Raw genomic sequence first — 27,078 nt, 5'->3', positions numbered from 1 at the left:
TAAAAACACAAGGCAAAAAGACGCCCACACAAATCAAACCCAGCCATCTTTAGCACAAACGCTCTGGTGCTGGCTTGGTGAACTGACCTGTGGCACACGCTGCAGCACTGGAGAGCGACAGATGGGTTGGCAGCTTTACTGCAGACGCCGCACGTGGAGCTGCGGCGCCGCTGGCAGCCCTCGCACACGGCGTAGTTGTGGAACCACTGGGCCGAGCCGGGCAGCACCAGCCCACGGACGCCACACTCTGTACACACCCGACACCTCTGGCAGAGCACAGACGACGGGGACAAAAAGGTCATCCACGTATCAAACAAAGCAACAAACAGCTCACTTTTTAAAATGTCAGGGCAAAAAGACACGTTTTTCATTGGAAGCTTCGACACATAATGAATGACTCTGCTTTCAAAATAAATGTCAACGCTAAGGGGCTACTCTTTGTACAGAGGTGAATGGAAAAATGGGGGCTTACTCTGCATTTCCAAGGGTCTGAGGGTAGCGAGTCCATGGCTGGCTGTAGACAGAAGGTGTGGTAGCCCTTATCACAGGCATCACACACCAACATCTTGGAGTCTTCTCCTGGTTGTCTGGGGAAATGAAGAAGAAACAACATAATGCACTTCAGAAATGAGCAGCACTTAAGATAAAACCTGTCTTGAAAGAAAAATAAGAATGTAAAATAATAAAATTATACAATTGAATCCCTCAAAAGAGACAAAGTATATGAGCATGAGGGTGGACTCACCTGCAGGTCTGGCACACTTTACACTCTGGGCATTGCCACCCTGCCCGCTGGATGGGCGTGGCACCGATCTCCAGACAGGCTGCGTGGTAATGCTGGCCACAGCCCGTACAGAACAGCAAGTCCACCAGCTCCCCTGCCGAGTCACACACCGCACACCAGGCCTCTTCACCTGCTGTACAAAACACACACAATTGATTGTTACAAGAAACAAGAAATTCCAAATACGGGCTCGTTCACACTGTTCCAGTTTCTATGAAATGCCAGCATTTTTTTTTTTTTTTTTTTTTACATGAAAGTCAGTTGAAAAAAATGCCACACCAGGCATCTTTTTAGGTTAGAAAGGAAAAATTGAGTTTCACAGTACGTAGGCACTCGACAGTTTAGAAAGAGAAAGTACGGGAAGAAAAGTTGGCAGGAGCCAATATGCTGAACATATAAAAGTCAGTACGAAGCACACTGGTTGTGTTGCAGAAATGTCTACTAAGTGTTTCAGATTGAGACTTAAGCACTGCTTGATAGTGGCGGTAGGTCAGTATGGTATGCACATCACGTGACGCAAAACTGGAATAGTGTGAGCTTGCTCCAAGTAAGGATTTGATCATTTGATGGTGCAGACGTCTGGTCTTCTTACCCAGCTCCTCTGCCTTGTCTATGTGCTCTGGACAGAGAAGGGCCAGTTGCTTCATGGACTGGAAGGATCCACTGGCCGCCGAGCAGGGGAAGTGGTAGAACCGTGAGCAGCCCTCAGCGTGGCATCGAATGGTTGCACCCAACCTTTTGCAGTATTCGCAAAGCTGAAACAAACCAACGAAAGTGAGATTTTGAGAAGCCTACTGTTATTCCATGTAGCCCCCCTTCCCACTAGCCTCCCGGCGTATGGACAGAGCGCACTTACCCGCTGTGTCCCTGAGATAACGGCCTTATCCACGTTCTCCAGCTCTTCCATCTCCGTCCGTTTCACTCCCTCCGACCACACCGCACACCAGTGATGGACCCAACAACCCCCTGTTCATAACGAAGCGTATAGATCATCTCAAACCAGTTGAATGAATTCTCAACTCCACATCTAACTGCTTACTCGGGGCCATCTACCCATTCACAAATGCAATGTAAATCAGGTTTTTAGCCGCTTCTTTTCCCTGGACTGCTGGCTAAGAGGCCATTTGCGTTAACATGCGTTTTCTGCCATCAGATTGCAATCTGATTGAGATTGAGATCGAGATCAAGATTGAGAGGACACATTGCATTTACACTTGTGTTCAATGTGTACACAGTGCATCCCTGACCACCTCCGGAGGTGGTTTGGCCGATCAGATTGCAATCCTTCTTCAATGCGTTTTGGGGGTGTTTACACCTGTACTTTCAAGTCATAAAACACAATCTGATTGCAATCTGATGGCAGAAAACACATGTTAATGCCAGGTGTAAATGGCCTTTCTGTTTTACAAACAACGTAGCGTATGTTGAAATCTCCGACCTGTTTTGACTATGAGACACTTTGTATAAACAAGATGGTCTGCACCCTAGCCCATAGCTCGCCTGGTACCCAAATGTTGTCAGAAAATGTCTACAGGACTGACAACTGCCTGCAGCCGATTGTAGTGCGACGCATAATATAATTTCAGGTATCTCATCTACTGATAAACATCTTCTTGCCATTTTCTCTATCCAGAGTATAATAACTGTGAGCTTTCCAAAGCCCCCATATAGTGGCAACCAATAACCACCAGTATTTCAGAAACTGGCCCCCACAGTTAAGACTCGTCTACAATGTTGAGATGGCCCAAGGTCACTTTCTAACAAAACTTGGATCATAAATGATTTTATTGCTCCTTTTAACCCGGACTTTTTATTTCTGGCAGAAACCTAGCTTAGATGTGGTGAACATAATCAGTTGGCTGAAACGTTGCCTGAAACTTTTAGGGGGATAAATGCACAGATCTTGTATTCTCTCGCTTTTTTTGAATAATCAAGTCTGGTGCTAAATTTCCATTTATATTTATAAGTCTAACTGAATGTACGGCTCAGTTCTGCCATCCAAATGATTTGGAAAACCGTTTTAACGTGTGGATAATATATCAACTCAAAACTAGGCTAAAACCAGTCAGTTTAACTCCCTGGATTAGTGAAGCCATTCACAGCCAAAAAAGGGAATGTAAGCAGAGCGAATATGGAAGTCCTCCAAACTCCATGTTCACTTTTTACTGATGAAAGACCTTCTGTCTCCCTATAATCAAAATATTAAAGTTGCCAGAATTGCATATTTCTTGAGTTAATTTCTGCAAATCGGCACAATCCCAGTTTTTTTTTCAAGTGACAGCCTTGTGAATCCTGCTCCTGCTGTTGTTTCTGCCTCATCCTCTGAGGACTGTGAGAAGTTTCGATCTCATTTTGTCAACAAGATTGATGACTTTAGATCTGAGATCTGAGATCTTTGACCGGTAAAATTCATCAAAGTCGGACAAATTAAAATCTGCCGGTCACCAGGTCCGGTAAATAATCCCCTCTCAGCACAATTTGAGTTGTATTAAAATAGGCTCGAGTTGCATTTCCACACAGCCGCCTCCTATTAAATAGCCTAAATATGTTTATGTGTAGGTTATAGCGTAGGCTGTATGTTTTGCGATGAACGAAACAACGAAACACATAATTCACAATTACACGCGCTCGATGCATGTGGCTGCAGTCAGCACTCAGCAGCAGCTCTGTCTCAACAGGTGGAGACAGTGGCTATACCAGGCCTGCATATCTAACAGTACAGGCAGGGAGAGAAAGAGAGATGAGACGTGGATCAACTTAAAAAGCATTGATGCGATAGCGTTAATTGAAAGGAGACCACAGCTGATTTACACTCGGTGCTTTCCGCAAACGGACAACAGGCTATTAAACTTCACAAGCACAGCTGGGAATATTTGCTTAACTTAAAGGTAAGAATACATTATTGTTAACGCTAGTTACCTGGCCCTTGCCAGTGTTCTTTTAATGGGCTACGTCGTGTTGTTGAGCCTGAGACTCAGCATGCAAGGCAGAGCGTACCAAAGTTGTTGACCAAACCTGACGTCACACCTGTCTTAGCCTCTTTACACTGGCTTCCAATAGAGTTCAGAGCACACGAAGATAGAAGTGAGCGTGCGAAGTGCGCAATATTTCCAGTTCATATTTCTAGTACATGGCACAGAATCATTAATACAATTGTTTACCTATTGTACATTGGAGAAATGGTAGAAAGAGTCCAACCTGAGTCGTCGAAGACTGCGGCCAGACAGGAGGAGTCGGAAAATCCAATGGAAGACAGGTCATCGTTCCCGGGCCCTGGCAGTGGGGAAGCTGAGGGCTCAAGGCTCGGCCGCTCGGAAGATGGCCCAAATTGTCGGAGTTCCCGTTGTCCATGCAGGCTGCGCTCCACACAGTTACAGAGAGCACAGGCCCTACCGCTCTCTCTGTACGGCCACAGACAACACAGTTTAGTTTAGACACAACAAGCAGGGGGAACGGGTCTGTTTACAACAACATGATGCAGCTTCTCTGGAGACAGACCAGTTGCATCCGTGTGCACAGACAGTAGCCTTTCTGGTCTTCATAGGGCACTTACATAGATGTGCTGGAAGTGGCTGCAGGAGCATCGGGCACTTCCTCTGCAGCAGGAAGGGCCTCAGACCCCTCCTCAGCGGAGAGAGGCTGCTTTGCATGGGCGCCGTCATCAGCTACAGAATGAAGGGGGAAAAAACACAAAAATATTTTTTTAATCAAACAAAATTACAACTAATATATAGGAGCTGGTTGTCAGCAAAACTCTGTTTTTAATATAGTTATTTGCTTTGGGAAAGTGAAATAATAAATAATCTGGCTCACACTAACCTTTACCGATCATTTTATGTTAATGCTACAATTTAGCAGTCATCTCCCTTCCTCTGTTCTCTGCTATGCACTTCCCTCCTGCAATCTTTCCTAACAGGAAACCTCTCTTGTGGGAAAAACACAGAGCAATCTTCTTTTCGGCTACATGCAGTTTACTTCCAAATTTGAGGCAACGTACCCGCAAGAACAATCAATTTTCTGATGACCTTTTATTTCTAGCAGAGGGTGTACATTGTGTTATTATTCACCATGCTGCTGACAAGATGACACAGAACAGAACACACTACACTTTACCTGTTGGTTCAGAATCATTCTCTTCGCAGTTTGATTTCTGCTCGTCCATCCCCTCTACTGATTTTGACCTCCTTGAGAGAGATCTGCAATCATGAAACAATAAGAAGAATACACATTTTTAATGTTATTTAGAAGAAGAAAAGTGTAAAAAACTGTTTTATGGCATGCAAACAATCTGTGAAAATGTGGACATTTTATTTGAAAAGTGATAATGACATGACTGTTCAACTGTTCCATCATCATGACAAAAGGATCAAAAAATAGTATGAAAAATAATAATTAGGCTATAAAACACATCAAGTTTAGATTCCCCTTATGGTTTAACAGATCATTGTTATGCATGCTTACTCTTAACATAACAATCTAGCCAATAGCATGCATGATTCAGTAGCCAAAATATATTTATATACCGAATAGAGGAAATCACTAAACCCATCTTTCTTTGCCACACAAAACTATGCACCCTACTATGCAGCAACTAGCATCCCTAACGTCACCTATTCAAAAGCACTTTACACACATAACGAGTGAATGCAACCAACAAAATAGGTTGTTACGACTTCACTTCATTAGATTTCCTTCCGACGTTAATTTGACTAACGACGTTAGGTCCAATGCAAAACGAGCTTGCTCGCAAACTCATGAAAACAGCGCGAGGGTAACGTTAACAAGGCACAGATCATTCAGGCAATCCGTTCGTGTAACCGTTCAAATATTTCTTTACCCAGCAATGCATAATCCAAATGGGTACAGCTACTGTTAGGAGTACACAAAATATAAAAACTGAAAGGTTGTTTTCATAAATAAAACAACCATAAAACGGGATACACAAAAGAAAATACAACTTCCGTATACAGAACTTCCTGTTGCAGCGGTGATCCTTTCGTGTTGAACCCGTTCCATTCACATAATAGTTCCGCTAGTAGTCATGCCATTGACAAAAAACACTGTAGAATAAACAAACGACCCTAAACATTGTATTTCCAAACAACTTCTAATATTTAGCCATAACATGGCTCATTTACTGTGCCTACTTTACAGCCGATATTATAAGGTGACGCTAACGCTAATTCAATTTCAGCAAATATCGGCGTGTTTAACATAATATTATGGCCTAAAAACAAACCCACTGTCAACAATTGTGACGGAGTCTCCCAAAGTTATAAACCAGAGAACCAAGAGTCATCCGGGATGCGATACAGATAGACTTGCTCTGTTTGCAATGAATGCGACACCGACTTTGTAGACTCGCAGTCTTTATCTGAACGTAGATCCGACTGAGATTTACAGCAGCTCCACACCAGAAAATGTGTCCTCCTCAAACAGAGGGAAATCGTCTCGTGCGCTGCTAACCTGTAACAGGCACATCTACAATCATCTCCAATTCATTGTCAAGAGTGGCTAACGTTATATTACAGAAGCACAGCATTCCACCTGGAGGGCGGGTGCGCTTATCTCGTGTGTTTGTAATGTTGTGAGTGGATATGATCAGTAATACATATCGGAATGAGCCGAAACGGATGGGGGTTTCACAAACGGATAAACAATTGTGTACACGTTTTGCCAAAATTACACAAGGGTTTCGAATGATCATCAGTAAGACCTTTTAATACCAAGTAATCGCCAAAGCTGTCATCCAGGAAAACGTCTCCTTTACCAAAACAATACAAGTCTAACATGGAGTAAGGTCACGCTGCTGAACAAACAACATCAAAACCCCTTTTAATGCATCGCATTACAGAAAGCAAGATCACTTGAGATGACGGACAGACACACTGGCTTTTCCATCTAGCTAAATCTTCCTAAACGTACATTGCAGCTCCAACACTGAAAGCACACCCGAAAAGAACACTCTAAGCTCTAACGTTATAACGTTTAGTTAATTAAGATAGCAAACTGGCTCTGCATGTACTTTGTCTCAAAATGAAGTTGACAAGATGGCAATCTCGGGAGCTAACGTGATGACATGATGGCTAACATCAATCTCAAAGTGTTGGAAATTAACTAGAACCGTATTTATTTACGATGACGAATGTTTGCCAATAAGCATTGTTACTGCTGCAATTACACTGAATAGGCAAAATGGGTATTCTTGCTAAATCAACTGAAACGTTAAACACTATTGCTCAGTGTAAACACGGACTTCAAAGGATTCGTTCTGTTCCAGAGAATAGCCTTATCCAAGTGACTGATGACAAGCTGATACTGAAAAGCTAACAGCTCCAAATAGTGACGCTGTAGCAGCAAAAACGTCCCACACAGGAACAACTACGAAAACATCAAATTAAATGCACAACCGCAAACACTTAGACAAATGTCAGCCAACTATTCGATAGAACATCGGTTGCCCTAACGTTTAACACATTTCTAACCGGAGTTAGCAACCTTGTAGCTAGTTCTCCAGCAAGTAGACAAACCCATGTTGTATTACAAGCTATGTTAGCCGAGCTAATATTACCCCCGGTCTAAGGTCAGGGTGGTTTGTCACTGTAGAAGTTTAAAGACACAAATCAAAACAGCCCACCTTACAATAAAAATATGGAGTCCTCATACATCGGCAGAATCCAAACAACCACACAGCTTCCCACAATGTTGACGGTGCTTCATTTTATGTACCGGACTAACGCTGTCGCTAGCCGGCTGGAGGGAGAGTGGGGGAAGTGCACAGGGCTAGCAGTCTATACACTGTGGCTAGCTCTTCAGCTGGAGGGATGGATAGCTTTAATGCGTTGGTTAGCTAGCAGTTCGTGCGTTTCGCCAAGTGGCTAAATCCAGTCCAGCACCGAGGCGAGTCTCCAACCAGCAATATTCCGAATGAAACGACTCCTCAACTTGATGCAGCCAGTCTGGAACAAGCTCGTTGGCTGACTCCTTGCTTGTGAAACTAAACGAAGGCTAATGTTAGCTAGCTCACTAGCTTCTGCTGCTCTGTTCTGGAATCTCGCTCAAAGCGAGGTCGTTAAAGCTGCTCCAAGTTTGCACAAAACCGTGCGTCCTACATTCCGTCCCAAAACTTAGTCCACACACAAATAAATTATGCTTTTCCCGGAGTTTCAGGCGCTTGCGTACATTTGTCTAGCTAAATCTGCAGCTTAACTTTGCCATGGGTACCCTTGTATGGGTCACCATCATCTCTTCACTTCGCTGAACTGCGTGTGTATGTGTTCCGCTAAGTGGCTAGCCGCTGCTAGTATTGCTAGCTAATAACAACTAGCGTTACGTCAAATATTAATTCATACAAACGGACGATGCACAAATAATAGTGTTTTATTACTAGCTAGCGGTATTCTGGTTTAGCTAAAGTAAGTTAATGTTACGGGCAACATTGTACAATAACGATCATTTCGCACACGGCGAGATTTAAATCTGGAGAGCAGAGCACTGAAATATGGTGGAGATATTAAATATTAGCTAGGTCATTAGAATTCGGAACAGGGAAGCCATTTTTCATTAGATTGATAGTAGGAGCAAAGCTACATGTATAGTGATGAATGCATCCATTGTGATATCTGATCAGCAGTGGACTTTGAGTTTTATGAAGTCACTCTATCTTAGTGCAAATTCATGTTCTAATGAAACTCAACACAGGGCGTTCTGTGTTCTTTACCTTGGTAATTCTATTCTACCACATTTCTGTTATGCATCGCGCATTTAGCTGAAGTCATTGAGAAGTTACAAATAAATGCCCTGAATTTGCCCTAACACTTGCACAGACAGTCTGTGACAGACTGAACACCCGAAGCAGCTATTGGTTCTTGGGACGTCCTATGGCGTACAGGTACACCTTGTGTATATATATTTCCCACTTCCCCAGCACATGGAATACCTAGTGGATTTGTTCTTCAACAAGTTAAGTGGGATGGGGGGAATAAAGCCATCATTTCTCTAAAATGTCCCCGTTTAACTTCCTTTCAAACTAACTTAGTGCATTCCCCATTTGATTAAAAAAAAAAAGTAATTCTGTGTGCCCTTGTGCAAGATAAAAACAAATAAATAATACCAGTTGGCTGGATAACTTTTCCATTAGTCTTGTATGTGTCTCTCTACACAGGTTGAGGTCAAGGAGCAGTTAGGTCAGCTGTAGGTGAATAGTGGGGGGGCTTCTTTTCTGGAAGGGGGGAACCACTCAGGAAGGTTTAGGGAGGTCATCAGTCTGAATCACCTCTGTTTTATTATTGCTTCAGGCCACATATGAGGAGCACATACTGACCTACTGCATGGCATGTTGAAATATGGGCATGATAAAAAATCATCATAGGCCTATAGTTTGAATTTGAACTTTCAGCTGTTATTTCGGTGGAAACGTGTAATTTCTTCTGCTCCCGAGAGAGTGCCTACATGCACCTTGGGCCTTGCAAACCTATATGATGATTCAGAGTTCTTGCAACCAGACTCATACTTTCCCATAGCATTATTGCATGGACTATACACATTTGTAAAGCTTGATGCAGACCATCAGCAGCTTGCTTGTCATGATGTTGGCTAGCAGGGTGGCCTATAGATCGTAGTGAAAAGGTTGCAATCCACATCAGCCGTATCTCCTGTCCAAGTGTCCTTGAGCAAAGCATCACAACCTACAGTGCTCAACTGCTGCATGTAAGTGACTCTGGATAAGAGCATCTGCTAAATGCCATAAATGTAAATGTAATGTCAGCAATTGGAGCCTGGCTGGCAGCTCGTTTGCAGTGTGCAGTGTTCCTGAGGCAGTGAAGCGGCACCTGCTCCAGGGAGCTGACCTGCAGCTGACCCATGCTCTGACACTTCTGTGGAAACGCATATGTGTAGGTGTGTATAGGGACCTCTATGTACACTATGTGTGCTTCAGGCTACAAATGAGACCATGTGACTTCAAATTCTGAGAGGTTGCATTGAGATTTTAATTTAATATAGTGTCTTTGGAACCATAATATTTGAAGACTGATGATACTGATTTTAACTCTTAGGACCTACTGAAAGTAGCTTTGATTTTTCTTGAAGATGTGATGGTTCTTATGTGATCCCTTATATGTGTGTGTGTGTGTGTGGGGGGGGGGGGGGGGTCATGCTTTATTGAAAGATCACTGTTACTAACACTAAAGTAGAAGTATCCTCTTAATTGTTAGTCACTCCATTAAAAAAAATGTATAGAACCAAGTTCTTTGGCAGGTGGTATTTTTTTTATTTTGAAGCAAATGTCTCCTAAAGATTATTTTTTAAATTCATCTTAACAAGAGTAGACCAATGCAAATTGGGAAATTGATAAGGTGGTGAAATGGTATAAAAACTCTCTTTGAAAGGGCCATTCTAATCTCTACCATACAGGAATAACCAACCAATCGGTTCTACTGAACTGAGAGAAGGTTCTCTTATACAGTCTAATGTTTAAGAAGAGGTTCCAAAAGCATTTCCCCATTTATCACAAGAACCACCATTTAGTAGTCTTGATAAGCACTTGTCTCCCTTTGGAGTCTCATGAAATATTGTGATTAGTGTTCAAGCCTGATGAGGCCTGCAAGCATGATTTGAGCAGGGAATGTGTGAGATAGTCAAGAATCAAGTGATGAGTAGTATGGCTTCATATTGTAAATATGAATGACAGGATGATAGTCAAGGACCAAGTGGTGATAGTGTAGGCCTTCATATTGTAAATATGACTGACAGGATTAGTTAACTCCCCATTCAGCTTTAGCCAGATTGGATTAGATTTTGGGGGGGGCTGAGACTGGTTGGAAGATGGTGGCTGATTGGCCAATGGATGTAAATAGAGGGTGGTATTAGGTGACTGGGCTTCTCCTATTGGCCAGTCAAGGGAGCGAGTGCTTTCCCATCTGCCTCAAGGATAATCCCCTGGAATACCTCCACAGATGTTAACAACAGACTGGACTGGAAGAAGAAAATACACTTGGCATTCTTGGCGTGTCATTTCTAACAGCTAAATATCTTTTATTTCTGAAGAACTGACAAAAATATGTAGGCTACATGTACACAGGGCACAGTTTGGTTTGTGGTTTGTTTATTTCTGTTTTGAGTGCATTTTTTTTAATAACAAAGCAGTGAGTAGTACATTCAATTTTTTCATGAATTAATGGTGCCGAAAGAATGCTTATACTTTGATACAATTCCAAACGAATTTAATGTTTAGAATAGTTTGTATTCTCTGTCTGTATAAAAAGAATCAGGAAGTTTAATCAAGCACAATTCACAGGCATGATATCAATTCCTCCACAAGGGGGTGTATAACCTCGTATTACAGTACTTGTCCTAAACATGGCCTTACACCTCATATTGAACCTTTTTAAAAATACTTTTGCCATGGAGAGGATTTTTTTTTTAATCAGCATTTTAAAGTAAGTGGTAATCTGCACTAGAGCAAATCAGCAGCATGAATGTTGCTGCAAACAATATGCAGTTTATTCACCGCCAACAGATTGTGTTGTAACCCAGATGAGTAATTGGATATTAATAAAAGCTGTCTCTGCCAGCATTGTGAGGAAAGTGCCCCTCTCAGTAGTGATTGAGATCAAGCGAAGGTAGAGCAGTGTGAGTATATTAAGCATGCGTCTTAGCTTTTCATTAACCCGCCATTCCTCTGACAGCACATTTCCACAGAGGGTTTTGAACACTCTGTAGAACACATAATGCTCAACTATGAGCCCTACTCATGATCTGTTTGCATGTCTCTCCAAGCTTTCATGCAAACCACGCAAAAGATGAATGAGCTGAAAAGGCAAGATTTACTCTGACGATGAACACAGTGAAGTGTTCCTCAATAAGAAATAACATTTTAATTTGTTTAATGATATATGAGAACAAGGAACGACATACAGCACATGTATAGTTGAATAAATATAATGGAAACATTTATATATTATGATTCATAAAGTACAAAAATAAAGATTCTATTGTTTTATCGGGGGGAAATCACCCCTATTGCATTAGAATACGAAAGAATATATACTGTATATATACTGTGGTCTCAAATGTGCTCTTGAAATAGTTAAAACAAGTTACATCATGTACAAATAAACTACGATACAGTGATTTTGACACAGTCTCTCATCAAATTAAATCTCTTGTAAAATATGACTTTGGGATGAAATGATCATAATAGATTATAATGCAAATAATCGCCAGAAAAAAAGCAAACGAGCCCTTCCAGTGCACGACATTTATTTTGAAAGGAATAACAGGGAAGAACAGAATGCATTAGTGTGAATGGATCAAAGTAAGACATGAACAGTAGGACACACTGCTTCACTTCAAGGCTTTTAAGGATGAAATGACTTGGCGTCTAGAAAGATACGTCCAAAGCTGTACAGCAATCTAGCATACCAGTGCACACCTGATACTTGCCTTTGCAAAGAGTGCTTCTCTTTAACGGCCATTATTCGAGGTATAGACAAATTGCCTGGGCTGTTTAGAATGTCACTATTCATATATCTATCTGCTTTGTGAAGGACCCGAGTCCGAGTCATTTTAAGCTCTGCGCTCTCTCTCCAAAGCAGTCGGTTGAACGAGGAGAGGAGTCGGACGGGTCCAAATGCCCAGTGTGCGAGTCTGTGGTCTTCCACTAATGCATAGCTGGATGCCAGCACCCCCTCCACAAACAAAGTCCCATCCTCCGTCAAGGGCGCGTAGACTCCCACGCCCTCCTCTACTGAAACGGAGATGATCTGAGAGGATTGTACTCGACCCCCTGCTCCATGGATGAGAACATAGTCGCCCCTCTTGGCTCTGCTAGCAAACTGAGCCTGAAACTCACTGTGGTGGAGTTTGTCGCGGGAGGCGAGAAAGAGCAAGTGATGCGGAGTGAGGCTCAGTCTGTGGCCGTCTTCTGTCTCCAGAACCAGGAAAGCAGCCCTGCTCTCCTGGGCCCGGTGCAGAAACAGAAGGACCCGGCTGAACACCAGGCGACCCGTCCCCGACAGGGCCATGACTCTGTCCCCAGGAGCCAGTGACGACATGCTCTTCTGCCCCCCTCCAGCAACAGTCACCCGGGTCCAGCCTGGGAAACAGCCACCTTTCTCCACGGCCACCGAGTGATCTGGAGGTAGATCAATAGGAAAGATGATTTGAAAACCAATGCTTTCTTCTTCTGTCTTACATACAGAGTTCCCACGGTCATGGAAAACCTGGAAAAGTCATGGAATTTCAAAATCCAATTTTCCAGGCCTGGAAAAGTCATGGAATTAATCTCTTTACATGGATTGTAGTGATTTTCTTTCTGTTTTTTATACAAATATTTGTTATGGGAAAACCATGATTTTTGTTTTCAATAGCTTCCATGTAATGTGAGCCACTGAGTCCAAATCAATACTAGAAATTATTATTACACTTGACAAATAGGACACACCTCTTTATATTAGATGTTAGTGCTTCTTGTATTTTATATTAACATTTTTATTGGAAATTCATGTTTAATTTCAATAGCTTCCATCTGAGGCAATGACTCTAAAGCACTAAACCCAATATAAAGAGGTGTGTCCTATTTGTCCATTGTAGTCATATTTTCTGGTATTGATTCAGAGTCACCGCCTCACATTACATAGAAATTCTATTATGGATCCTTGAAAAGTAATGAAAAAGTTTGGACATTGTACCCAGGAAAATGTATGGGAACCCTGCATATACACAAGGTAATAGTATGAGGTGTGGTGATTTAATATTTACACAATAAACTAAAGTAAACTCACCAGCTTTCACAGAGCAGTGGACGTGGTGCTTGGACTCATAATGCACCCAGTCGAAGCCCGCCTCCACCGCCAGCTGAGCGAGAAGACCGTACTTCTCTGTCCTCCTGTCGTCGGTGGTGATGTCCACAGCCCGGCCCTCGTAGTGCAGGGAGTCCGCGGGATGGTGTCCGTCCTCGTCCCACGCCTCTGTCACACGCAGGTGCACCCCCGGCCACTGGTTCATCACTGCGATAGCCAGCCTGTTCAGACAGTCCTTGCATCGCTGGGAAACACAGAGCAAAGACACAGGAGAGGCGTTTTCAGTTGGGAGCAGTTTCAACTGTACAGTATAAATCATTCTGGAAGAAAGAAAGAAAACAATCATTTTATAATGCAGGTAGTGGTACTAATTAGCAAAACACTGCAACTGCTACAGTTGATAATAGTCACTCAGTCTGCAGCATGTGTCATGTAATTGGTATGTCTGGAACTCTCTCAAGTGGAAGTAACTCAGACACTTGTGATTACTTATTAACAGGGAAATGGCACAGCCTAAGATCGAAAGTGTACGTTACGTATATGTGATTCTACTGTACAACCTCAGTGCACTGACTGACTTCACTGCTACAGTGTATGTGATTCTACTGTACAACCTCAGTCCACTGACTGATTTCACTGCTACAGTGTATGTGAACCTACTGTACAACCTCAGTGCACTGACTGACTTCACTGCTACAGTGTATGTGATTCTACTGTACAACCTCAGAGCTCTGACTGACTTCACTGCTACAGTGCATGTGATTCTACTGTACAACCTCAGTGCACTGACTCATTTCACTGCTACGGTGTATGTGATTCTACTGTACAACCTCAGTGCACTGACTGACTTCACTGCTACAGTGTATGTGATTCTACTGTACAACCTCAGTGCACTGACTGACTTCACTGCTACAGTGTATGTGATTCTACTGTACAACCTCAGTGAACTGACTGACTTCACTGCTACAGTGTATGTGACTCTACTGTACAACCTCAGTGCACTGACTGATTTCACTGCTACAGTGTATGTGATTCTACTGTACAACCTCAGTGCACTGACTGACTTCACTGCTACAGTGTATGTGATTCTACTGTACAACCTCAGTCCACTGACTGATTTCACTGCTACAGTGTATGCAATTCTACTGTACAACCTCAGTGCACTGACTGATTTCACTGCTACAGTGTATGTGATTCTACTGTACAACCTCAGTGCACTGACTGACTTCACTGCTACAGTGTATGTGATTCTACCGTACAACCTCAGTGCACTGACTGATTTCACTGCTACAGTGTATGCGATTCTACTGTACAACCTCAGTGCACTGACTGATTTCACTGCTACAGTGTATGTGATTCTACTGTACAACCTCAGTCCACTGACTGATTTCACTGCTACAGTGTATGTGATCCTACTGTACAACCTCAGTGCACTGACTGATTTCACTGCAATTCAGTGCCGAGTCGTAGCTCCCGCCGGAGACTGTGCGCTTCACTGTCTCGTCTCTCTGGCTCACAGGTTGTGTTTGTCTGTTGGCATCGTCCCACAATTCCTCCTCTACTCCGCTAAAGGCCATCGCGCGCTGCTCTTTGCTCAAACATTCAGAGCGCAAGAACAAAGCCACTGTAGCCAGTTTGGTGCATTCCTTGGCCTTTTCGACAGGGTGACAGAAGAATCAAGGCCATTCTCTGCCTTTGCAAGATAGTTCCAGGAAAGAGTTTCTCTCAGCGTCACCCCTGAGACATTTGATCACAAAATGTGCACACATCAGTGGCTCGTAACGCCCCCGTGGGCCCTAATGTTACAGACTGTATCAGCATTAACACCCCCGTGGGCCCTAATGTTACAGACTGTATCAGCATTGTCACAAAATAGCAGGCCAGAAAAAAAATGATGACGTCAGCGTCCGAGGTGCTACACTCTGGTCAAAAATCTTCGTCTGAAAGCAGATTCACTCGTGACTTGTGAGGTGGAAGGTCTTGTGACCCATATTGTCTCTGATGGATCGGGGGGGCGAAGCTTATCTTGCAACTGAATGAACTATATAACTATAGAAAAGGGAACAGGGTTGAAGGACAGAGAGAGAGAGAGAGAGAGAGAGGACACTGTAAGAGTGGGGGGGTGTGGGAGAGAGATGGAGAGAGAGAGTTGGGTGAGAGGGAAGCAGTGCAGCAGTGAGCTGAGGCTGGGCCTAGGCCCCCGTTCACACAGGATGCCGAAGCAACGCTCAACCTAAGCTCAACCTAAGCTCAACCTACGCTGAACCCACAAGTTTCATTTAGGCGTCCTTGTTAACAGGCGAGGCCGCTCACACCACCCACGCGCGCATCACGCTGAAGCCACGCTGACGCCTCGCTGAAGGCGATAGTTCAGGATTCAGTCCTATTTTCCAAGCGTGAAGCTGCCAGGCATGAAGTCAACGGGAGTTGTGTGCAGGTTCAAGGCGCGCCGAGGAGGCGCTGAGAGGAAAAGAGAAGGCTTCTTGTGTGAACGGTGAGGCGTCAGTTCAGCTTGTGCCTGCCTCAAGCTTCAGCTCTGCTACGTTCGTCGTCCTGTGTGAACAAGGGCTAGGGGAGAGGGCAGAGGGCAGCAGTGAGCTGAGGCTGGGCCGAGGGGAGAGGGCAGAGAGATGGAGAGTTGAGGCTGGGCCGAGGGGAGAGGGCAGAGAGATGGAGAGTTGAGGCTGGGCCAAGGGGAGAGAGGGCAGAGAGATGGAGAGTTGAGGCTGGGCCGAGGGGAGAGAGGGCAGAGAGATGGAGAGTTGAGGCTGGGCCTGGGGGAGAGGGCAAAGAGATGGAGAGTTGAGGCTGGGCCAAGGGGAGAGGGCAGAGAGATGAAGAGTTGAGGCTGGGCCGAGGGGAGAGGGCAGAGAGATGGAGAGTTGAGGCTGGGCCGAGGGGAGAGGGCAGAGAGATGGAGAGTTGAGGCTGGGCCGAGGGGAGAGGGCAGAGAGATGGAGAGTTGAGGCTGGGCCGAGGGGAGAGGGCAGAGAGATGGAGAGTTGAGGCTGGGCCGAGGGGAGAGGGCAGAGAGATGGAGAGTTGAGGCTGGGCCGAGGGGAGAGGGCAGAGAGATGGAGAGTTGAGGCTGGGCCGAGGGGAGAGAGGGCAGAGAGATGGAGAGTTGAGGCTGGGCCGAGGGGGGAGAGGGCAGAGAGATGGAGAGTTGAGGCTGGGCCGAGGGGAGAGAGGGCAGAGGGGAGGAATGTATGGGCATGCACTTGGGAATGTGACAGCAAGGGTGAGAAAGAGAGAGGGACAGAAAACAAACTGGGTGCATTCAACGCCATTGAAGAGAGGCGTTTCATTGTCACAACTACAATAGCGGCTTTTCCTGGCGGTGCCATTACTTCAGCAGGCGGGAATTTAGTATAGGCGACCCCTCTCCAGTCTCCAGGGCCGTGCACAAAGAGGCTCTTTCACATCTGGGCAAGACAGGGGGCACATGCACGAGTACACACACTCAACATCCTCACACACGGGCGTCGCAAGGGCACATATACGACCACAGATTTCCATCGCATACAATCACTCTGCGAGGCGACGGAACACAGATTCACACCATCAGCAATCACTGAAAACCACAGCTTTCAAAAGAGAGAGAGCGTCGCCAGCTGATCGCCATGAAACTCTGCGTGCAAAAGTCTGGTTTATTTGTCAGAAGCTTGTCTGACCTCCTGCCCGGATCGTAATTCATTCAGGCCATTGAATGTCTTTAAATGAATGTCATTAAAGGGATACTTCGCATTTTTTAAAGTCTAGTCCTATTTGCTACTTGCCAAGGAGGATGTTGATTGGTAGAGTTCTTTCTCAGCACAATCCCTCCTGTTCCTCATAGTAGCTCTGGAAAGTTGGGCAAAAACGAACGCAAGGTCAATGAGGTCACGTTCCTGTATGTACAAGCTGACTGAGGCTCACCAAAATGTCATCCAGTCACACAAAATACATTTCAGTGAGCTTCAGTCAGCTGGTACATACAGGAGCGTGACCCCATTGACCTTGCATTTGTTTTTTGCACCCCAACTTTCCAGAGCTACTATGAGGAACAGCATGGATTGTGCTGAGAAAGAACTCTACCAATCAACATCATCATTGGTAAGTAGCGAATAGGGCTAGACTTGGAAAAAAAAGTGAACTACCCCTTTAACCTATCCCCCATTAAACATTACACATTCCAGTTGGAGTCCTATACAGTACCTGTAGTGTATATCTGTGCTGTACCTGTACTGTATATACCTCCTGTAAGCACAGAGAGAGCCAGCCAGAGGAATCGTTTTTATTACCAATAACAAAGACTTTGGTTAAAGATTAAAAGGAGGTGTTCCTGTAGGGGAACTCGGTCTCCAAGAGGGTAGTGTTGAATTACATCCTGATCTTCTTATCTGGCGAAAAGGGAGGGGAAGTACACTTCAAACATACTGTACACACTGCCTCGGATATTTGTTTATGTGGCCAAGGGTCTGGCAAGGGCAGGTAGTTTGGAGTAAAGCAAACAATAAATTAGGTTACCATGTGTTTTTTCGTGCGAGCTAAAGGTGCCATGCCACTTTAGCAGTGCACAAACCACAAACTCTTCCTCATACTGTATTATATATGTCACAGGCTTGTAAATGTAGTTAATCTGTCATCCAGCAGAGGGATTGTCTCGAGTTGAACAGAAACCAATGAGAGCATCCAGTGGTTCTCAAACCTTTTCACGTCAATGATCCCCTAAGTTGACACAAATTAGACCACAGACCCCCATTTGATCAAATGTTGTCCCAGGGTCCCCCATCTGATAAGACTTTTGCTTTTAGATGTTGTATTAGGCTACAGAAAGTGTATGAAACCCATGACCAAAATAGTCATAGATTCTGTCACTGTATTACTTATGGCTAGAATTGTAGTGAAAATAAATGTCCCTCCTTTTTGCTGGGGACCCCCTGGATCCCCCTCAAGGACCCCCGGGGGGGTCCCGTGACCGTCCCCGGACCCCACTTTGAGAACCACCGCTCTAGTCTATCTGCAGCCCTGTCTGTCCAAGCCATTACACTTACTGTAGTCCCAGGTATCACTAGGGTTAATGGAAAGAAGTGACCCATGGCACCATCCCATGGAAACACACCCTTAAAAATCGAAGATAACTGAACTTGATTAACCATTACACCCCCAGTCTGTCTCACCTTGGTCATGAACCGGTCTGCGTTGGTGTTCTCCTCATCCTTGAAGACAACGTCTGGGTTGTAGTTGCACACGAGTTCATTGAAGCGCTCCGAGTTGCGCGTGATCTTGCCCTCTGCTCGTCCACTGGCCCCCAGGTTGTTCTCGGAGAAGTTGGGCACAGACTGCTTGTAGTGCATGGCGGTGAGCTTGCGGGGCCTGTGGCGGACGCCGTAGCCGGGGCCCGGTCCGCATCCCTGGACCAGCCATGTGCAGGTCCAGGTGCACACAGCGAGCAGGCTGAGCCGTGCCAGGCTGAAGCGGGCCCAGCAGGACCGCGGCTTCATTGGGGAGAGTTGTGGCTCCCGGCAGGACTCAGTGGCTCCACAGCTCCTACAGTGACAGTGGCAGCGCAGTGCCGGCCATGCGGGCACGTGATAGCATCTGAATGACGGTCACACCTAGGTCCATTCCAGATCATCAATAAGTGCTGATGTTTTTATGACACAAACCTAGGAATGTTGTGACATTTACAGTGGAGCTACTAAGTTACTACTTGTTGTTAGTTATATTCAAGAGGTTTAAAGTAAAAAACAAATTGTTCTATTTTGATTTTTATAATGAATCAGGAGTTGCCTTGGTCTTTTCTATTTATCATAGTTTTCTTTGCCCATAGACCAAAGAACACCCTCTAATAGTGCTCCAATATCTGCTTTTTACTTAAATTGTTTTATAATTATACTCTTAACATAGGCTATAGCACTGAATGGCTTCATTGAAGAAGAAGAAAAATATATTGTCCTAAAACCTGAAGTTTTTCTTCATGTGTAAAAAAAACACACACATAACAGGCAGATTTCTGTCCGAAACTTAACTTAGAAACTTCGTCGGAAGTTATCAGCTGTCTTTACGCATGGATCTGAAGCGCAACAAGTCATCTTCTCAGTAGCGTCCTCCTCCGCAGGTACCAGTCTCTTGACGCAGGTGTTTTCCAGGTTTCTGCTCACTTACCGCTGCTTCTCCCTCTCTGACCACCGCACGGCTCTTTGGCGATACACAGACCTGACTGACGCGCACCTATAGCCCGACTGCTCCCCACAGACGCCCCGGTGACGCTCTCATCCAGAAATGCCTCTCTTGATATTTGGTCCCCCCCTCCTCCTCGTCGTCCGCCGTCTTCTGTCGCGTTTCAGCGCTCCTGGCCACCTTGCACCGGCCATTGGGTCTTATTGCGTCTGGACACGATTGCCCTCCCTTCCTCTGCTTGCTCCCACTGCGACAGCACACGCCTCCAATTCAACCTAGGGACACATGATTAGCCTACTTCTGTTAACGCCATGTTTTTTTCACAAAGATGTCTGCATTTAAAACTAAATAAGGTAATGATTGACTATACTGTGTTTGTCCAGTTCTGCCCCACAGAACTGAAAAGCACGTGTAATGAGAACGGTGACACTATAATAACCATCAATATAGGCTAAATGGTAAATTGATAGTTCATTAAACTTTAGTTATTAGTTATTTTACTGTTAACAAACAATGCAATGATAATTAATAATGTTTACACTGTAGTTATTAACCATTTAGCATACAAAGTGTTATAAACATCAGTTGCAACTTTATAGCCAAAATAATGTTTGATCTGTCCCCCTATAAACATTATTTGGGTGGCTATTATAAAGTTGCAACTGATGTTTCCAACTGATGTTTCCAATTGTTAATAAGTGTAAACATTATTCATGTTTGTTAACAGTAAAATAATTAAAGTTGCATTATCAATTTACCATTTATTAATCATGTTTATTATAACATGTTACCAAGGAGTTTGCTCTTAATTTTCTGAGATTTTTGATAGGATCATAACTATATTGATATGTATAAAAGTAAAGTGTTCATACACAACCCATTCCTCTCAGCTATATGTCAGCTGAAGCTTTGAGCACCCATGCCCTTGCTTCTGTTTGTTCATCACTTACAGCAGGGATACTCAACTTGCTTTGCCCGGGGGCCACTTTCGTGAAATGATAGAAGGCGAGGGGCCAGTTAATAAACAAACAATATCAAAGTTTCTGTAGCGGATTGTAGGTTTTTGGGGTGTCAGCCGGAGTTTAGTCTGTCAATGTTGTGCACACCGGATAGTTAGTTAGGTTAAGTTAGTTAGGTTAAGTACATACGCAAGTGCCTGGGTAGTGAGCAGACGGCGGCATTTGACAATTTAGCTGGAGCTCAGTCGAACTTTATTTCACGTTAGTTTTTTATTGTGAATGAGATTCTAATTCAGAAGGAAAACTAACATGGAATTATTAGAAAATGGGCCGCATCTGGCCCCCGGGCCGCATGTTGAGTATCACTGACTTACAGGATGGCTCAGCCTCACTGACCTCACTATCATGACTCTGTGTTATTGTGTTATTAATAGAGCAGGATTGAAGGTGAGGGTCTATTACAAGAGCCCCCCCCCCCCTCCAGCCTTGACACCCTGCTGGCATACTGGCTCTGACTTAACAGAGCTGCCTTTCCTTTGTTTGGAGACCTATGCTAACACACAGGACCCCTGAACCCGGTGCACCCAAGACCTCTTCACTGGAAACACCCACTGGCCATAATCGCCATATTATTTTTATCCGCCACAGAACAATAGCTGGTAAGAGAGTCATAGAGAGTGTCAAGAGAGATAATGGCAAAGAGAGGGAGCAGAAAAGAAAGGAATAATGGAGAGCTGTGTGGTACCCACGGGGGCTGACATCTGCAATCACCTCCAATTAATGAGGGATTAAAGGTCAAAGTGTAATCGTATCTCTGGCATCCTGGACACGGAATTCCAAACAAGGCCAGTGGATCGTGAATATTTTAAAGATTTTCTGTTTTGTATGTATAACTTTGTGTCAATCAGTGCTGCTTATGTCCATGGTCTGTAGTCAGTGTGCTCAAGTGGCTTCATCCTTATAGTCACTGTTAAGAAACTGTATTCTGCACAGTGAAGCTCAAACATACAAACTGAAGGAACTAGAAGAAAAACACATTTTTAGGTGGAAGGGGTCTCAAAAAACATAGCCTATAAGTAAATGCCCCTATAGAATGTGTGGACCCAATCTAAATAATAAACACAAGATTCAGAATCAGAAACTTGGTCAGGTCCAATGTACAAGGACTTTCTCTTCATGGTGCAGGTGTCAACATAAAATCAAATAAGAAGAAAAATGTAAATGTATATATGTATATGTATATGTATGTATCTCTCTCTCTCTGTCTCTCTCTCTCTCTCTCTCTCTCTCTCTCTCTCTCTATATATATATATATATATACAGTATATATATATCAACCATATATATATACCGTATATATATACATAATACTGTACATACATACATAATATACATGCAATCAATGTATACTGGAACATTTCCCCCCTGCATAGTGATGGGGGCATAGGTCATGGAGCTCCACAGTGACCGTGGAAAAGCAGCCTTGTGAGGGAAAGTTCCAGAAGATCCCAGGATGTTGAAGGAGGGGCGGTGCGGCGGGCGAAGCAGCATCTTCCTGTGCTGATGATGAACACGCGCCGGGCCCAGGCACGCAGATGAGAGACATCAGCCGGGCCCAGGCACGCAGATGAGAGACATCAGCCGGGCCCAGGCACGCAGATGAGAGACATCAGCCGGGCCCAGGCACGCAGATGAGAGACATCAGCCGTCGTGACAAACGCAGGGAATGACTCAATCAAAAAAAAAGCAACAAACACTTTCATATCAACAATTGCCCACACTGATGGAGATCTCCTCTCTGCATCGCTCTAAAGAGAAACATCAGAACAGACATAAAAGGGAAGGAAGCGGGTTGGAGATGGAAATAAAGTAATTATTCGTTTTTTTATTTCGGTGCACCCATCCCTCGCCTTGACCCCCCCTCACATGCCTCCTCCGGGCTCTCAACAGCCCTCACTCCCCCATTTCAGGATGGGAGTATATGGCTGTTGTGAATGGTTGAGTTTCCTGCAAAGCCACAGCACAGAAAAGCAGATCTTTCCTGCCTGGGTTAGCCTACCCTGCTTTGTTCCTTCCAACTGGATGCCTGGTCTTGCACCTGGGCCCCTGGTCAAATACCTGCCTGCCTGCCTGCCATACCCAAGCTTCCCCCTGCCTGCCATACCCAAGCTTCCCCCTGCCTGCCATACCCAAGCTTCACTCTGCCTGCCATACCCAAGCTTCCCTCTGCCTGCCATACCCAACTTCCCTCTGCCTGCTATACCCAAGCTTCCCTCTGCCTGCCATACCCAAGCTTCCCTCTGCCTGCCATACCCAAGCTTCCCTCTGCCTGCCATACCCAAGCTTCCCTCTGCCTGCCATACCCAAGCTCCCCTCTGCCTGCTATACCCAAGCTTCCCTCTGCCTGCCATACCCAAGCTTCCCTCTGCCTGTCATACCCAAGCTTCCCTCTGCCTGCTATACCCAAGCTTCCCTCTGCCTGCTATACCCAAGCTTCCCTCTGCCTGCCATACCCAAGCTTCCCTCTGCCTGCCATACCCAAGCTTCCCTATGCCTGCCATACCCAAGCTTCCCTCTGCCTGCCATACCCAAGCTTCCCTCTGCCTGCTATATGCAAGCTTCCCTCTGCCTGCCATACCCAAGCTTCCCTCTGACTGCCATACCCAAGCTTCCCTCTGACTGCCATACCCAAGCTTCCCTCTGACTGCCATACCCAAGCTTCCCTCTGACTGCCATACCCAAGCTTCCCTCTCTCTGTGGACGATGTGTCAGTGAATGGATAAACCCATATGAACTCTAAACCAGCGGTTCTCAAAGTGGGGTCCGGGGTCACCCAGGGGGCCTTGAGGGGGGTTCCAATGGGTCCCCAGCAAAAAAAAATATATATTTTCACTATCACTATAATTTCATCATTCCATAAAGTAACACAATGACAGAATGTAGGAATATTTTGCTCATGTGTTTCATACACTTTCTGTAATGAAACATCTAAAAGCAAAAAATCTGATCAGATGGGGGACCCTGGCTGGGACAGAGTCTGTGGTCTAATTTGTGTCAGTTTAGGGGTCCTTGATGTGGAAAAAGTTTGAGAACCGCGCAGACACTACGGAACTATTGACATTGGTCCACTACAGGACAACTAATAAGTGTGGCGTGACCAAGGATCCAATTAGAATTGCAATCTTTTTTCATTTCTTTTTTCAATAAATTTGTGGTTACTCTAAAACAGCAGCTACGTTTTTTAAACAATGCACGGCTTTGACATCTTGAACGTTGTGTCTCGTCTCTCGGAGCTGAATAGACAATCTACAGGATCCGCTTCCTCAGACGGAGGCCGCTGGAAGGGTTGGGGGAAAAGGAAAGTCAAGGAACTGACACATCCCTCCCACCCTCTCCCCGTCCTTTCTCTCTGCCCACAGCACCACCCGCCCGTTCCACTGTCTCTCACCCTGTTATCAGTGCAGGAAGAGGCTGGGTGGTGCGCTCTGATGTGGCTACAGCACACACACACACACACACACACACACACACACACACACACACACACACACACACACACACACACACACACACACACACACACACACAATGATCCCTGGCTTATGAACTTACTCGCTGTGCTTCACCGTAAAGCAGTGGTTCTCACAGTAGGGTCCGGGGACCCCCAGGGGTCCGTAGGGGGGGTTCCATCCATAAGTAACACAATGACAGAATGTATGACTATTTTGCTCATTGGTTTCATACTTTATGTAATAATAAAACGTCTAAAAGCAAAAAGTCTTATCAGATAGTGCACCCTGGGACAAAATCTGATCAAATTGGGGTATGTGGTCTCATTTGTGTCAGTTTAGGGGTCCTTGATGTGGAAAAGTTTGACAACCGCTGTGCGTATTACTACTGGTGCAACGCGATGAGTCCAGGTGTTGCAAGCCAAAAAGGTTGGAAACCACTGGTTTAATCTTTAACTATGTGTTGTATTTTAATTAAAAGCTTGTTATGGGATGTTATCCATTGTGTCAAATCTCCATCTGAAAAGTAAAGCTGTCAAATAAAGGAGTACAAAGTGCAATATTTCCCTCTGAAATGTAGTGCAGTGGAAGTATAAAGTAGCATCACATGGAAATGCTCAAGTAAACAACAAGTATCTCAAAGTTGTACTCAAGTAGCCGACGGTACTTGAGTAAATGTACTTAGTTCCTTTCCACCAACGGTGACGTGTACACAAACACATGCAGTTTGAGGTTCTGCTGCACAGCTGAGCTTCTGGCCTTTGAGAAAGAGCAGCAGGGCGCGAGCTGTGGCTGAGGCGATGCTGCACGGGGTGGACAATAGACTGAGCAGGGTGGAACTTCCTGCCCCCAGACAAGCAGGTCAAAGGTCAGATATGATGCTATACCTTGTTTCATGTAGCCTACCCGGGCCGGTGCAGAAAATAGGTATTTTACATTGTACACGTCACACGACACGCTCACAGAGAACAGTGCGCTCCAGTCCGCTCTCTCACCAAGACGTTACCCCCTCCACAGTTTGAATGTGAGGTAGGGGTGTCACGATACACTCAGTTCACGATACGATACGATACACGATATTGGGTTCACGATAACGATACGATACAATATTTTAACAATATTTTTTTGCGATCGATTTGTAAGTTGAGGGGGAATCCTCCGCGCTAATTTGAGTAATTTCACCATCTTCATTCTCCGTGTCTGTAACGTCCCTCGTCTGTTCAAACAAAGCGATGAAAAGCAGAGCGAGCATGCAATCAGATGCAGAAGCTGAACAGTGCCACCATGTTCAGCTTCTTTTTCTCACGATATGAGATTTCATCTGAACGATACATATTGTCACGTTTTGATATCGCGATATATTGTGGGATGATATATTGTGACATCCCTAATGTGAGGCCTTCCACCCAAAGAGACCCAGTGTCAAGTTAACTCAGGTATTTAGGTTAACAGTTGTGCTTGATGGCTGCCTGTTCGCCTTTGACCAGAGGCCTGTGCCAGTCGACTGTGTGAAGCGAGTGTGGACGCAGGGTGGGGGGCAGCACGCAGGGTGGGGGGCAGCACGCAGGGTGGGGGGCAGCTATGGCAAACGGACAGTGTGACCCATTATCAGTTGATTAGCAAGCAAGTCTCGCCTTTTCCTGTGAGTGCTTCTGCATTTTGCGAGCGCACAAACGAGGGAATAATAGAGCCTAATGCACTTTGGCTGCACTTCAAACAGGCGACTGTCAGGGAAGCTAATCTGTGTCTTTTTCCCCGCTTCATTCTCATGTTTTGACAATAAAGATAGCCTATCACATCCCATTACAAGCTGCCCGTCTCCCGCCTTCTCCCCCCGATACGCTGAACAACTGCTCCAATAGAGCGTGTTATCCAATGGGACTCCTGCGACACTTTGATTGCACAGCTATCAAACCCTTCTATTTTGCTGCCTGCAGGGAGGTGCTATTCTATCATGTTTCCCCAACTCAATCCAAGTTTAACACAGATATGCTGGCTTGTTTCATGCTGTGTGTGAGACCATAATCAAACCCTGTATTCTACGATACTTCTCTCATAACTCATATAAGGTCATAAGGTCATAATTATAATAACGAATTCATAGAAGAAAGTTTTCTATTTTTCTAGAGGAATCACTTTTTGTCACTGAACACCATTCATGCTTTAATTAAAATGCATTGTTCTAGATGATGCATCTCAAGCTGCCTTACCGCGTTAAGTAAGGCATAATGACTGAAAATAGCATTACTCTTTTGGTCATTTCCTCTGACTGCGTGTCATGGACATGTAGAAGAGCATCCAAATGCCTTGTGTCTACATTATTATTATTATTATTATTAGTTATTATTGTCTCCCCAATTGTACTTGGCCAATTCCCCCTGCTGTCCTGGTGATTGCTCCACTCCCTGTGCTGATCTGTGGAGAGTTGTAGACTAGAACGTCATGCTTCCTCCGATACATGTGCCAGTCGCTTTTCACCTTACAGCGAGGAGTTTCACTGGCAGGACGGAGCAGCATGTGGGAGGATCTCACGCTATACCCCCCGGTTCCCCTCCCCCACAAACAGGCGGCCCGACCGACCAGAAGAGGCACCAACTGCAGCGACCAGGACACAAAACCCATAATCCGACTTCCCACCCGCAGACACGGCCGACTGGGTCCGTAGGAGCGTCTGACCAAGCCGCAAGTACCGCGACCGGGAATTGAACCCATGGCCTCCTTGTGGTAGACGAGTGCTTTTACCTCTCCACTACCCAGACGCCCCCCTTGTGTCTACGTGGTTTGTTCAAACCATCATGCAATATATGCAATGGATGGCATCATCTCCCCGGCCTGACAATACAACCAGTGGCAGAGAT

At 45.0% G+C, this 27,078-nt stretch overlaps 2 protein-coding genes across 2 annotated transcripts in view; both read right to left on the bottom strand.

The window, feature by feature from the left end:
* Positions 1 to 4,946, bottom strand: part of kmt2d (lysine (K)-specific methyltransferase 2D) — a gene marked incomplete at its 5' end in the record, with an annotated part of 51,782 nt that extends 46,836 nt beyond the window's left edge. Inside the window, 8 exons of the mRNA XM_083641220.1 lie at positions 88 to 266; positions 473 to 587; positions 746 to 917; positions 1,377 to 1,539; positions 1,641 to 1,750; positions 3,983 to 4,185; positions 4,338 to 4,449; positions 4,898 to 4,946. Coding sequence (XP_083497346.1) covers positions 88 to 266; positions 473 to 587; positions 746 to 917; positions 1,377 to 1,539; positions 1,641 to 1,750; positions 3,983 to 4,185; positions 4,338 to 4,449; positions 4,898 to 4,946 — 1,103 coding nt within the window. The remainder of the gene's footprint in view (positions 1 to 87; positions 267 to 472; positions 588 to 745; positions 918 to 1,376; positions 1,540 to 1,640; positions 1,751 to 3,982; positions 4,186 to 4,337; positions 4,450 to 4,897) is intronic.
* A 7,198-nt stretch (positions 4,947 to 12,144) lies between these two features.
* Positions 12,145 to 19,073, bottom strand: dhh (desert hedgehog signaling molecule; the record flags this gene model as incomplete). The annotated part of the gene is made up of 3 exons (XM_083641564.1): positions 12,145 to 12,920; positions 13,570 to 13,831; positions 18,750 to 19,073. The coding sequence occupies 3 exons, from the start codon at positions 19,071 to 19,073 to the stop codon at positions 12,145 to 12,147; spliced, it is 1,362 nt and encodes a 453-aa protein (XP_083497690.1).
* Positions 19,074 to 27,078: the final 8,005 nt, after the last annotated feature.

Source organism: Poromitra crassiceps, assembly GCF_964638095.1.
Source record: "Poromitra crassiceps genome assembly, chromosome: 8".
In the NCBI taxonomy this organism is placed as follows: domain Eukaryota; kingdom Metazoa; phylum Chordata; class Actinopteri; order Beryciformes; family Melamphaidae; genus Poromitra; species Poromitra crassiceps.
The sequence above is the reverse complement of the archived record's forward strand: the minus strand, read 5'-3'. Positions and strand labels throughout refer to the sequence as shown.